The following is a 15,198-nucleotide window of genomic DNA, read 5'->3' as shown; positions in this document are numbered from 1 at the left end:
TCTGCATCTCCCTCTTCTCTCTGTTTTTTATCCTGCAGCTGCTCAGTAACTCTGGCCTAATGCTCTGAAGATTAAAGGTCAGCTAAATCCACAGAGGCCCACAGAGTTCCCACCTGCTGCATACAGTGTAAAACACTGTGGTGTAAAGATCACAGAAATATTAAAGACAGCGGTGTCACTGCATTTTTCCACACTGACAGAACTTCCCGTGATATTTTACATGTTTGGTATGACAAAAAGATCACGTGACATGTGAGACGTTACAAACTGCATCAGGTTCACTCAGCAGTCCTGTAGTGTAATAAGTGCAGGCTGCAGTGACGGCCTCTGTTTCCCATCATGCCTCTGATGGACTGAGCAGTCTGTTTAGATTTTCTGTTCCTTTTGCTTGATGTTTGAATCGTATCTGAACTGAAGTGTGGCTGAATTACATTTACAGAAGTTCTTGTTTTTAATATTATGGATCCTTTTTCACTTTCCGTGACTTTTACTGTGATGAGCACTGATGCTAATAACTACTGGCTGACTGAAAAATCTCCAAATTATGAATCATATTTAATCTTGCACATACTGAAGAGATAATCTGTGTAAAACCAAAGAAGTCAAAATGCTGTCAGCATTAAAAATGCATAAATGTATTTATTTTAAACTGTGTGCCTTGAAAGCAGAGTATAGAAGCATCGGAGATATCAAGCACAGCTCAGACTTCTTAAAGAATATTATAAATATATTTGTATATGATTTATTTAAAATGTTTGTCTGGCACACAGAGTGCTGTCACTCTTTGAAGTGGATGCTGACGAACCAAACAAGCTCCAAAGCTCACCAACATTTTGAAGATGAGAGTGTACAATGACCGCGACTGTCCTCATTGACACGTTTTGGATTGTTGCAGAGAGCAGCAGAGGGCAGAACATGAGAGCAGAGAGTCAAACTGAGCTGTTTTTAAATTCATGACCAGACTGATGCACAGCGAGCGCAGGCCCAGAAGCCTCTCCCACTGTCAGTGTGTGTTTGGGTTCTTTTTTCCCTGAAACTCTATCTTGATTGCTTTAATCTCTGCTGTGAAGGGTGACCGGACACACACACACTCGCTGTGTTTTCATATCATCATATCATTTCATATCAACATCTTATTGACAGAATGCTTTCTCCAGCCCCTGACCCTAAACCTAACCATAACCTAACTGTAACCCTGACACTAAAACCACATTTTGAGTCTCAAAAATGGCTTCAAACTCATGGGGACGGGTTTTGGTCCCCACAAGTACAGTAAACTTCCAATTATTGGTCCCTGAATACACCCTCACACACAGACACATATCAATGAGTCCTGAGTGTGAGGGACTCAGGTGTACAGTAATTCCTAAATGGTGAATTCAGTACTTTTGTAACCCTCCTTGAATTAAAGCTGAAAGTTGGGACTGAATTTGGACTGAAATCCCCTGCAGTGGTGTTCAGAGGCAAAGTGAGGAAGAAAAGTGTCATTGTCCAAAAACATATACACCAAACTGTAATAATTTAGCAACAGAAAGACTAAATTTCCAACAACATCTCTGTTAGATTAAAATACTGCAGATTTAAACATATTGCCAACCAGTGTTGGTCAAGTTACTTGAAAAAAGTAATCAGTAACTAATTACTAATTAAGTCCCCCAAAAAGTAATCTCGTTACTTTACTGATTACTTATTTTCAAAAGTAATTAATTACTTAGTTACTTAGTTACTTTTTAAAAACACGATTTACAACCTGAAGAGGTGATAAAGCGATAGATCTTTCAGCCCAATTCTACTTTTTCTACATAATCATCATACAAAATGTAATCAAATGGAAAAGTCTCTTTTTAAAACTTGTTTTATTAGTTTTAATCTTTTAACTTTATGCATCAAGCAAAGATTTAATTATATGCAACATTCTCTGACTGGAAGAAATTAGTTTAACATTTAAAGCTATTTTCTGCACATTCCAGCTCATAAAATAAAATATTTTTACACTCAGTCTTTCAAATAGATGCAAGTAAAACACAGCAGAAAATAAATAAAGTCAAAGACTCAGCGGTCCTGTTGCTCTATTTTCACCTGTAAAGCAGGCGGAGGGTTACCCTGGTGCAGGTGTGCCGCGGTCAGTGGAAGAATCCGCGAGTTTCTCTGTGAGTTTCCCATTACGTCGTAGCTACTCGGTGCTTGTTGGAAGTTTAGGGGTTTTTTCGCTGTAAAAAGAAGTTTTCTTCCCACGCACAGCGGACACTAATGTTTGTGTCACTTTTTATGGAATCAAACTCAAAGTAAGGTCAGTACTTCCACGCTTTAAACGCTGCACGCTCACACTCTCTCCCGCACTCCATATATTATCCTTTGTTGATCTGCACACAGCTGTTGTCACGAACGTCGCACTCGCTTACGTCACTGTCGTGAGACATTCTCGCAAAAAAAATCATGGTTTTAGTAACGCAGTAACGCAGCATTCCTGCGTGAAAGTAACGGTAATCTAAATACCGTTTTTGCAATAGTAATCCCTTACTTTACTTGTTACTTTTAAAAAGTAATCAGATTACAGTAATGCGTTACAAGTAACACGTTACTGCCCTTCTCTGTTGCCAACAAATAAAAGAAAATCAGACATTTTTTACAAAGAGCGATCCACAGCAGCTCTCAGATCAGAGCTTTGAGAAACGCTGCTTTCACTGAGTGCGAGCTGCCCTCTCTGTGGCCCCGACGGCTGCGGTAATCTGAACGCTGATGAACCTCAGCGTGTGAAGTTTTTACAGTGCAGCTGAATTAGAGCAGACTCTGAGCAGGAAGGCATTTCCTCCGGGAGACACAGCGATTCGTTTCAACCAGCAAGCCCATTGTGGAGAAACCAGGTGATTAGAGTGGAACTAACAGGATTGGGCTGATGCCTCTCTGCTGGGAGAGAGAGAGCGAAAACACACGAGACGGTGCACACACACAGAAACCATCACACAGCACAACAAGGCACGCAAAGGTGGGAATGCACGCGAGTGGGCTCAATCACACGTTGGCTCTTTGAGCTCGTGTCACACAGATTTGCACTAAACTCACACATAATGAATTTCCACACACTTTCCATACACTGTTAACACAACCAAAGCTTTTACTACTGGTAGCGTTTAACTACAATCAAAGCAGACAAACTATCAACCAAATTCCAGTGTAAGTCACTATTGTGTCACCCAAAAATGTGTAAACCCATCTGTAGTGTCTGGCAGTGGGATGGTGGGAGTGGATGCTTTGGGTTGAAGGGCGGGGCTTGTTCAGGTGCATCGGACAGTTTTTTAGTCAGACTAATCGGCACCTCAGATGGCAACGACTGCAACGTTGTAACTGCTTCTGTTTCTCAGTAGACGCGTACAGAAATATTCAAATACTTCGTAGTTGATGGGTTTTATTGTTTTGATACAATCACTGTGTCTGACATCGCTCAGACTCACAGCAGTGACCATCAGGCTTCAGTTCATCTAATGTTGCCATTGTAGCAACTTCCTCACATTTAATAACTTTTTATTTGTTTCCAGCACCCAGAACAATCTCTGGACACTACTGCATCACAGTGGGAGGCCTTGCTCTTCACTGCTTCTGTCTGAGCTGCTGCACTCAGACAGAAGCAGTGTGTGAGAGAGAAAAGTAAGAAAAAGCGAATTACTCTTAAATCGCAGCACAGCCATCATCTTTAACTTATGTGTGTGGAGTTGTCCACACTGAGGTTATATAAAATCCAACTTTCTTGCTTAGACTGCCCACAGGCTGTCTCTGGATGTTTTCTCTCACTTCTAGTGTTTGCTCAAATGTGCCATCACTTCTTCTTCTCCAGCTACCTACTCTTCTACCACAAGGATGACATAACCAGAGGCCAGAGGTTCAGGTTTAACTAAGCATGACACCCATTTCTACTCTGACTGACTGAAGGAGTCTGTACACTACAAAAGCTGCAAACATGCTAAAGGCAGCGCCGCTGAATATTACGTTTCACTCAGTTTAATTGCAAGTAATAAACAAATATGTGCGTAAGGCTGTGAGTGGTCTGCTGCAGCATTTTGGATGTCTGATAACTGAAAAACATGCATACATGCAAACGTATGCATCTGCAGTATGTCTGCTGTTTAACATTAGCAGTGCATTCACACGTCAGTTAACAGAAACATCTGCTAGTTTGGTTCTGTTGTGGGAAAGCAGCAGCATGGGCTCCGTGCAGGATGGAGCAGCCATCAGCTACGACTACGCCCAGCAAGAAAGGAAGGAGCTGTGGTGGAGGTGGGCTGCAAAGCACCTAATCTGTTAGCCGTTCAGCTAACCTACCATGTCTGCAGATTAGCTATGAATGACAGGTCAAATCAAATACTTTTACAGGAGCTTCCGATTCATCAGAGTTTGAGTAAAAACATGAACAAATATTTAAAAGAACAGGGTTCTGGATCCTGACACGTCTGTTTTATTCCATTTTGCTCTTCCTGGCTTCAGTGGCAGCCAAACTAAGAGTCGGTGTAAAGATGCAGGTTGGAGACGAGCTGTCTTTGATAAGCAGCGCTCTACTGCAGGCCTCCCTAGATCACTGACATTTGCATGAGGAAGCCTGAGCTTCAACTTTTTCTTTCTTATTATGCCTGCTGTGCTGAATCCTATTGCCCTTGCTGCAACCCACAGATTTGAATGGTGGTGCATCGCCCACAGCCAAACTGGTCCTCGGCAAGTCAAGGCAAAGCTTCCCTGGAGATGCGACCTCTCAACAAGACCTGATTTTTACTGGCACTCTGGCTTATTTCACAGATTCAACCATAACATTTAATGTGCACCTGAGGTGCTTTTTAAAGAACAGCTTTTTAAAACTTACCCTACGTATGACTTATTTAAGGGGAACCACAAACCGATAGGATCCTCGGAGCACTGCGACACAGTCACTGTGAAGAAAACCTGAGATTTTAAAACCTCACTCTGTGGTTTAACAGCCAGATCTGCAGCAGAGAGAAGAACGGTCCTTCTGCTTCATTTATCAGCTGCTGGGGAGCATCATGGGACTGACATCACAGAAATACAGCGCAGTGCCCGGTCGTATATCAAGCACCACACAACAGCCCACTCTAGACTGGTCTGCCGTAAGGAAGGATTATATAGATATAACATAACTGTTAACTTATGACACGCTCTCATGGAAATCTCACTTATCTCTGCTTATCAATAGTAAGAATGAGTGAAATGACTCATTAGCATCAATGCTCCTAAAATGTTCATTCTGATGAGTTCAGTGAAGTTTCTCTGTAAAATACTTTGAAGATATTTTCCCAATATCTAAAACATCACATTTACCACTATTTAGCAAGCTTCATGTCACCAGTGAGTCACACAAGAAAAAGAAATGGATGTTATTGAAATGAAGCAAAACTCAGGAGCTACAGACTGCAGTCAGCTCGAGCTGCACTGCTGCTCTCTCTCTCTCTCCCCCCCCCCAATTGAGTGCTGCTGCTGCCGTTTCATTCCCTCCACCATCCCAACATCCACCTGTACAGGATTATTTACTCATCACTCCCGACTTTCTATACGACGTGTTTGTAGGATGTGATAGGCTGAGAGCTTATAGATGTCAAAGCAAACGTACTCTGCTACAGTAATAAGTCATTTCAAACATGAGTTGTCTGACTGAATTGCAGTTATGAAAACAGCGAGCCTCGGTGACTCATATTTGTTGGAAAATGCAGCTCATCGCATTTCAACCTTGGCTGAGAACAATTGCATCCTGGTGTATATGAAAGCTGTGATGCTGGTAGAGAGTGTACTTTATTTCAGTTTCCCATCCTCTCACACAAACAGCAGCTCGATTAACTCCGGCGCACCTGAAGAGATAAAAAGAGGAATGCAGGAAAAAATCTGTGTGCAGTTTAACCAGTTATTAAATCACAGAGATCAACTTTTCTTCTGCAAGAGAAACTCGAGTACAGAAGAGGAAACTGTGACAGAGATGGGAAAGTCAAATAAAGTGAAATGAATATGTTTTAAAAAAATCAGACTATTTTTTAATATTTAAATGAATCTAAACTGATTTTAAGTTCATTAGTATTGGTTCAAGTAGCAGAAGTCAAACTCCCCATGATGAGATATTCAGTGAAAATCACCTTTACATTTTAGAAGTGACAAATCGCTGCTCAGTGCATTACTGCATTACAACACAGCCAGAGGTATTACAAGAAATAAGGTCGTATCAATAAATTACTGAACGACACAGAGAGCAGACACTAAATGTGGGATTTGTTTTTCACAGTTCCCTCCTGAGACATTCAAATCCACCTGAAATCCAAACTGAAGGTCGGCTTGTTTTATTTCTGTTACCGCCTCATCATTAAGACAAAATAAAGAACAAAGCAATAGCTGATCTCTTTCATGCCACCTATCTGCAGCACAGAGCAGGCAGCAGATAAACAGTAAAGCCTCTTATGGACCGAGAATGAAACAGGAGGGGAAATGGACAGACCAGGACCAAACACACAACCGGCTAAAAAAGCTACAAGCCTGTTAGCATGTGAGCCAGACATGGTGATTTTAAAAAGGGAGAGCGATGGAAACAAAGCTCTTGGTGTGAATCACAGGCTCAGGGAAGCAGCTCCAGTAAAATCTGTTAGATTAAACAGTCAACACTCTGCTTAATTCATTCCACAAAATATAATAAAAAGCTGACATATGAGTTTTACCTTTGTAAAAAAAACAAAAAAAACTGTCTCCCAATTTCTTTTTGTGTGACTGGGACAAACCGGAGTGTGGAGCAGATCATTTTGGGACAGCATCGATCTCCCAGAACTCCACCACTGTGTGCTGTGTGAATAAATTAAAGGTTTAGGAGATTTGCAAATCTTTGCATTCTGTTTTTATTTTTAAATAGATATCCTCAAAAAGATACATATGAAACATAATCTCTACGGACTCACGTTCATTTTGCAGAGAAATGACCTCACAAAGCAATCAGGTAACAGCATGAACGCAGCATTATATTGAAAGCTGCTCGTTCAACATGAGCCAGCAACAAGCACTGACTGAATGTTACAGAAACTGATGACGTTTTTCTGGAAGATAAAATAAATCTGTGGCTCTACCAGAACAAAACATGATTTTGTTCTGGTAGAAAACAATTCTTGCTCTTCAAAATGTCACGTTGCAGTAAAAAGCCAGCCATGAAAAACAGCAAAGACACACACACACACACACACACACACACACACACACACGCGCTTCACTGGACTGCCTTTAGCTTTGATGACATTGAGCATTTGGCATAAATGTAATAATGTAACAAGCTCATAGAAGGTCATAACATTCGTTTCTGTCCAGAACTTTGTTAAATTTTACAGATGTGACAGTTTGACCGCGATGAAAAGTCTTCACTAACACATCCACAGATTCTCAGGGGTTCAGCAGAAAATGCTGCATTTAGGTGGTCGGCTGATATCCTGAACCTGGACTTGACCAACTGAAGCAACCTCACATCATAACACTCACACAGGCTTGTACAACGGGCACTAACTGGGCATGATGGGTGCATCACTTCATCTACTTCTCTTCTTGGCTGATGCAGCTACAGGGTCAGTCTGGACTCAGACCTCCTGACCTTTATCCATCGCTCCAGAGCCAAATCTTTATTCTCACTTGGAAACTGACATCTTTTCCCCAATGATCTATGCGGGTAAATGTTTTTCTTAATCTCAGCCAGATCCTTAGTTGTTTGTGACTTCTTCTCTCTGACAAACAAACCTGTTAGGAGGAGAGCTTTTCAGGTGTGGTTTATCTGTCTGTGGTTGCCTTGAGTCTTAACACAGCCTTTAGCTGGAGCAGCAGCAGCAGCTCTGGTGTTCCTCAGAGTTTCGAACATGGCTGCAGCTCAGTTGTGTTACAGAAGTGCTCGAGAGGCGAGTAAACAGACTTAAAGTAGAACAGCATGCTTTGAGTTGTATATACCAGTGAATGGCACAAATAAAGCTTAAGCTGTAAGGCTTCTTGTGTGGGCAGCAGGGTCAATTAGGTGAGTTTGCTCTGTCAGATATTTGTGAGATGAATGGGTGAAAACACTGAATCACTTTCTCTGCAGACATGCGGTGAAATTCCCCGTACAGCATGCTGTCATGGTCTTCATACATGTTCTGATAAAACGCTGTCTCTGTGGCTGCAACGAACACATTCCTGTAATGTGATGCTGGATCAGAAAGAAACACTTTGTATTGATAGGACAAAATATTGACACACAATCTTTGTTTCAAAGAATGCCTGCCAGCAGTTTAGATTTTTGTTTTCAAAAAATTTGAAGAAACCTAAAAGTTACCACAAAGAAACTTAAACTAAGTAGTACTACGGGTGTTTTCCCACCTGCAGTGTTTAGTCCGTTTAAATTGAACTCTGGTCCATTTTCCCCCTCGGTGTGGTTGATGTGTGCAGATATGAACACAGTAATCGAGGGAGACCCAAAGGACTGCACCGGGACCCTTTGGAGGAGGCGCTTCATTTATGGTGTGAATGTGATCCAACCCCAGTCTGAACCAACTACCAGGTGTTACAAGTTTCAGCTAAAAAAAATGTCCCGTAGCCATGTTGGCTTTATATTCTCAGTGCAGGAAGGTACTACAGATGAGCAAAGGTCTGTCCAACCAGCAGCTAGCTGTTATATTAGCGACCTTTAGCAGGATAATTTAAAGTAGAGCCAGAGTAGCACTCTGTCAGAGCAAAGGTTAGAGATTAAACATCTGAGTACAGCAGCCAAGGATGAGACACAATCCTTCAATCAAATGTGTTTCAAAAGAAAAACATGTCTAATAGTAAGTGCTGCTCAAAGTTACTCTTCTTGCCTGCTTTGTGAAACAGATGTTTGTTGTTAGATTAGGTTTGTATGGAAAGCCTGACAGAAGCAGAGATTGATGCCATGGTGATCAGCAAACAAAAGTTCTTGGTAGAATAAGAACATGCCTCAGATTTCTGGAGAGGCGGAGTTAGCACTGTCGGAAATTTCAAAGTAAGAGACGGTTCAGTCTACTAGCAGATCTACTACAGATGGCTTTGTGCTTCTGGCTCCATAGTTTAATGTTTAAGAAAAGAAATGAGTAGCCAAGTGTATTTAATCAGATATTTAAAAACTTATGCAGCCCACCCAAGTGTAGGCTATTATAACAGTTGCTGTTGCAATGCAGTGTAGCACCACATGGTGGCGTCTCTTGACTCGTGACTGGCAGGTCACGCCCTTTTTGTTCTTCTTCACTGTGTAGCGTCTCTGTAATGGATTCTTCCCTATGTACGCAGACTGTGTGCTCTCAAGTAACGTGTAGTAGAGCTGGCACTTTTATTTTTTTGATATTTAAAATAAATGAGTACTTGTGGAAAGTTAGAAGTCGCTCATTCGCTATCCAGCTGCACACCACTGCGGCTGGCTTCATCTCCACGTTACACTATATGAGTTCTGGTGAGAGTGAGACGTGAGTTCAATACATTACCAGCAGCTGTGCCAACCATAAAAGCATCTCACGACTTTTACCTCTTTGTTTCCCATAATTTCACCTCTCTACTCTCATCAATTATGCATTTTGTTACATTAGCTTCATCAGTATATATCTTCAGAGTGTCTAACACGATCTACCAGAGTGAAGTTTAAATTCTGAAAAGTAAATGTTGAAAAGGAGAAATGAACAGAAAAAATGTATCTGGTATTTATTTGCATAAGTTTGCGTCACATGCAGTTACAGACAGCAGCTAAATAAACAGCAATTTTCTCAGCATTGATCAAATAAATAGAAATGAATAAATCAGGAGCAAAAGTTGGTCTGAGAGAAAAGCTTTGAACAACCAAAGCTGTCAGCCTGGCTCACCTTGACATTTGGCTTCCTCGTCGAGAACCCTCGGTACCATCCTGAAAGAAAACACAAACAGCAGTGACTAAGACTGATGAACAAACACGGAGATCGTGAAGAGTGAAAAGTGGCCATGACTCAGCAGCCGGAGGGAACGTGCAGTGACTTTGACTTCAGCATTTTCCAACACAGAGATCTTTGTTCAAGAAATTCTGTCTTACAGGAGCTGTTTTAATGGAAATATACAGCTAACTAAAAAATGAAGGTAATGGTAAAACTTGAAATTCCACCATTAACAGTTTATGGTTCTCAGCACTACAGCATAACACACATGGTTTGATACGAACTTATTACATAGTAGTAATATGTAGTTATTGCCCATAACGTGGGTCTATTCGCCCATACACATCCAAACGTTTCACACAAAAACAATAAAAGAGATTGGCCTCCAGTTAATGCACATTTTAAGAAAAGCAAGAATCAAACTTGTAGTTTGATTCTGCAGGTTTAGTATGGATGGAAAATGATCGTGCAAATCTCAAGTCCTCATTCAGTCAAAAGTCAGGTTTGTTATTCAGCTGCCATCTTGGCAGTACCTGTGGGCCATCATCACATAGAGAGCCATAACATTAACTTTACTGTTACTGGGGCATTAACTGCATGGCCAGCATAACCAGTTACAAAATAACTGAGAAATACGTGAAAAACTTTACCACAAAAAAATCCCCCAACCCTCCCGTGCCCGATGTTATTCTGTCCGATGGCTTCATTCATGGTTCAGTACAGAGTGTAAGTATGATCATCAAGAGGAAAGGCCATGCAGCACATAGAGAATACAGGTCTACCTGCAGCACATTTAAACCTCTGTACTACAAACGTAACAACACGATTGGCTTTTTGGGGGAAAAAATCTTTCCACAGATTTCTGTTCAGAACATTTTGATTTAGTGACAGGTTGCTTTAAAAAGAACAGTAGCCACGGACACAAATGTGCAGACTGAAGGTCTTCAGCTGATGTGTCCACACGTCAGCTGATGCTTCTGAAGGTTCCTGACAGTCAGTCAGAGACTCTGACAGACAGACTGCTGTGAAGGACAGATGTGGTTCACTGCGCTCAGCTGTGTGTGTGTGTGGATGTGTATGCTGAGTCTTTGAAAGGACTTTTATGAGAACTTGAAAGTTCTGACAATAAAGTCGAATATCTGCTGAATCTATTATACACACAAAACCTGTTCACACTGAACGAGTTTTACCCCTGAAGGCCTCGAGTCATTCGTGCTAACTGTTGATGTCGTCCATGAACTTAAGCCGGTGTGAATGTGCTCGGATCATAACTTCTAAAATAAAAATTCCACTGCAAAGTGATGCACCCTATGATAACATCAGAACCATACAGTATCTCTGTCATTTCAGCCTTTTTGTCTGCAAAATGCAAATGCTGGCCGGGCGATTTGGTGCAAAAGGCTTTCGCTGCTGTACTGGATGGAAATCTAATGTGGAGAATCGAGATCCCAAGTACAGGATGAGATCTCATGTACAGAATAGAATAGAATAGAATAGAATAGAATAGAATAATCCTTTAATTGTCCCACAAGGGGAGATTTGGTACAGGATGAGATCTCATGTTATATCAGCCCGTTCTCACTCCCGAGGCGTAACAGGGTGACGTTTTGTCACGTCCCGCGGCGTTCCTGAGGAGCACGGAAGGAGACCTTCCGCGTTGTTATGGTACGCGCCGAGTTATGAATGAAATCCAGTGGAATGACGCTCCCGCGGTAATAGACGTTCCAGCCCTGTATTGTAGCCCTAAACCTAACCTTATTCCTGACCTTAACCAGGACTTTAATGACGTTAAATAGCGTGTTTCGAAGCGATTTGAAGGAAAAGAGTGAACATGTGTAGATTGAGTCCGGACGGTTCTCATATTTCCTCATTTTTCCGAGGTCGTCATTTAGGAACGTGGTGGGTAGCCGGAAACGTAATGTGTTGATGATTTGTCACCTAGTGTAAAATGTTACGCTTTGGGACTGAGAACGTGTGCAGGACAGCATTTAATTGTAGGCTCCGCATTATTTAAAAACAACTTTTGTAAAAGGTCTTGATGCACGCTCAATAATCCAGGTAAGTAAATCCACAAAAGTTGATTCTGTTCATCTGGACGCAGCGTTTTCAGTGGGAGAAACGTTCATGATCAAGTAGCTGACCTCCCAGCCATTTACCTTCAGCGGTGCTAGTTTGAGTCATAATGCAAAGTCACCTGGATGAGTGACGAAGCGTTTCTCAAACTGAAAATGTTTTGAGGACGTTTTTAAAAACCTTTTTTCAAGTACTTCAATCATGAAATTTTAACACGAGTGTCCTGGGACTGTCTCACTTTTGAAGCCAGCATTATGTGACCATGTTTTTTCTGCACGGGAGGCTGGTGCTCGCTCAGGTGTTTGAAGTAGAGAGTTCGGTCTATATCTGTCCGTGATCTGGTTCAGAGACCGGTTCAACACTTCTTCTCTTACCACTGTATGACCTACAGGACAGTACATGCCCGCGTGCGTGACAGTGATGGACCCCTTTCTTCTTCAGGGCTCAGAGCACACCGCCGTTCTTTCCACATGGACGGACATTCATCAGATGCTTCTGCGGAGCAGAAAGCTGCCATGAAAGTTGACTCGACTTGGAGTAAAATCTTGACAGCTTAAAATTGCTGGTATCCAGGGACTAAATATGTGCAGGAGAAGCACCCAGACATCCTCTTAGTCAGTGGGGACATCATTTGTCTCCAGCCAAGTGGAAATAAAAATGATTGTGCCTCTGGCCGTTGGAAATGTGAGGGTTGGGTGGCGACTGTCTGTCAGTGACAGAGTGAACCAAAAGAAGCATTTATTTACATCAAAATGATGCAAATCATTACTTTGACCTTCTTAGACTACCAAATGCACACAGCTAGGAAGGCAATTCCTTGTACATTTATCAGAGCAGACGTCACCTGAATCGCCAGCATGTCTCCGAGACAAACACTTTCAACAACAGTTCAGAAAATAAAGGAGAAATTTCCTGTAAGACTACGAAATAACAGAACTCATCATGAAACCCTCGCAGTGAAACATCAGCACGCATTTACTAAATACTCGGAAATGTTCCAGTGCTGTCCAGCACATCAGACCCTTTAACTTTCATCACATCTCCTTGTAAAATCATGAGATCCATTTCTCTGCAGCTTCCCATCATCTGATCTGAATATGGAGGAGGGCTTAATTGGCTGAGTAATTAATAACCAATCAAGATTCATTTATCACCCTCGTTATGACGGCTGTGTTTACTCCCCAACCTCTCATCTATATGGTAATCAGTCATGGGCTGGGCCAGCAGCGCCTCGGCCCATTCGTAAGACCTGACGTAGTGTGTGCGTGTGTGCGTGTGTGTGCGTGTGTGTGTGTGTGTGTGTGTGTGTGTGTGTGTGTGTGTGTGTGTGTGTGTGACAGACAGAGAGTAAATTTACCACATCTGTAGGGGATAAGAAAGAGGTTTGAGTGACAAGGGGAAACATTTGGATGAATTATAGCGGTGGAAACAGCGTCTACAGAGCCGGTGTTTATCTGTGGCACATGGGCGCACACGCAGGTGCATATACAGTAATTTGAAATTACAGCATACTCTGAAGAAGAGCAATCGTCTCGCCTCCTGCATCTAAACAGCTCACAAAGTGATCATTAGAATAATCATTTTGCACCGTTACCAAAATAATTACCAATAAAATTCCCTGCAAAACACTTTTGTCGAGTTAATGCATGTTCAGTCTGCGCTCATTATCAAAACTGCATTACGCGGTGGATGCAGGTTTCCGTCAAGCTACAAAATCAGTCAAATATGAGTGTTGAGTGCTGCTGTAACCCTGTAGAGCACACCTCAAGGTAGTTAATGAAAAAGAAGTTGCTTGTTGATGCAGTAATAGCACCCATGAGGCTGTTTTTCTTTGTAATTTTGACAGGGATCCAATAGAAGTGCGAGCTGCAGCTGAGCCACCAATCCACTCCATGGGAACACAGCCTCCTCAGTTTATACAACACTGGCGCTATCCCACCCAGGAAAAACTCACTGAAAAGAAGCAGAGAAGTGGCTGAAACGTGATGTCTGTTCTGTTAGCCGCTAGATCTGGAGACCTGAAGCTGTTCTGTGATTACGCAGTTCTTTGCACCAATCAGGCTTTTTGAGTTGGAGATCAGAGTCCACAGAGAAATTCAGGTTTCCACAAACCTTCTGTAAATCCATAGGAGAATGATCTTCCATTGCAATGGATGGTGTCGATTGATAGGCCCACAAAACCAGGAAGTTGATTTCAGTTCTCTGATAAAAAGAAGTCCTAATCCCTGATCCATAGATAATGCACAGTTCTGGAGCCGATTCACTCGCATGTGCTGTGCCAGTGTGCCTGCACATGTGATGTGACAATAAAAGTGATTTGATTTGATTTGATTTGAGATGAGATAAGGTGACTCGCCCAGTACGTACTACCTCTAAATCTTACAGGTGTCTTTCCTGCTAACCCTGATAAAAAGTAACCTTAATAGCCTTGCAGATCAAATCTTATCAGCTCCACCTGTAGTTCTGCTACTAATCGTGGCACTTGTTGATTCTGGGATGGTTTTAGCCTCGACAGCAGGCTCCAAGGAAAGACCACGGTGAACGTCCACGATTTAGACTTTAGTTGCAGTAAATTTTATGAAAGCAATTTGGTACGAGCAAAATCAAGTAGTAAAAAGAGTAAAACTTGAAATTCTGAATCAAATCAAACGACTCGGAGCTTGTTTCATTATTTGTGTGGTTGTGTCTGTGGTCACCCATCACCCTGCCCATCTTAATATTTTTGTTATATATGGTTACAGTTACAGTACTCATATTTTTAAAGGTCTTTAAAAAAGTCACTTTTCACCTTTTCTATGAACATTTATGTCTAAAGTCACTCGTTGCTGTGACGGTTGTTCATCTCTACTCCAACTCCACTGTCTTTTCTGTAGCCGGGGACAGTAGTTGCTGTCTGGATCCTTATGTAGGATCATTTATTTTGGACTTTTAAAGGATCCACAGCATCCCTGTCATGAGTCCGCATTTCGAAAAAGCTCTGAAAACAGCATCCAAACGTTAGAGGTGATTCGAGCTTCTGCAGCAGCACGGCTGCTCTTCTGTGCTTCTAACATTCAATTTTTGATTCAGTTTTATTTACACAGCGCCAAATCACAACAACCATCACCTCAAGGTGCTTTATGCTGTAAGGTAGACCCTAGAATAATACATACAGAGAAAACCCAACAATCATATGAGCCCCTATGAGCAGCACTTTGGTGACAGTGGGAAGGAAGAACTCCCTTTTAACAGG

General features: G+C 41.9%; 1 protein-coding gene across 11 annotated transcripts in view; it reads right to left on the bottom strand.

The window, feature by feature from the left end:
* Positions 1 to 15,198, bottom strand: part of LOC309706823 (dedicator of cytokinesis protein 3-like) — a 230,117-nt gene that overhangs the window by 130,285 nt on the left and 84,634 nt on the right. For all 11 annotated transcript variants that reach the window (XM_082533712.1, XM_082533719.1, XM_082533715.1 and 8 more), the window contains exon 3: positions 9,849 to 9,889. In XM_082533712.1, coding sequence (XP_082389838.1) covers positions 9,849 to 9,889 — 41 coding nt within the window. The remainder of the gene's footprint in view (positions 1 to 9,848; positions 9,890 to 15,198) is intronic.

The sequence above is a fragment of the Aulonocara stuartgranti genome, assembly GCF_965226115.1.
Source record: "Aulonocara stuartgranti genome assembly, chromosome: 5".
NCBI classification, from domain to species: domain Eukaryota; kingdom Metazoa; phylum Chordata; class Actinopteri; order Cichliformes; family Cichlidae; genus Aulonocara; species Aulonocara stuartgranti.
The sequence above is the reverse complement of the archived record's forward strand: the minus strand, read 5'-3'. Positions and strand labels throughout refer to the sequence as shown.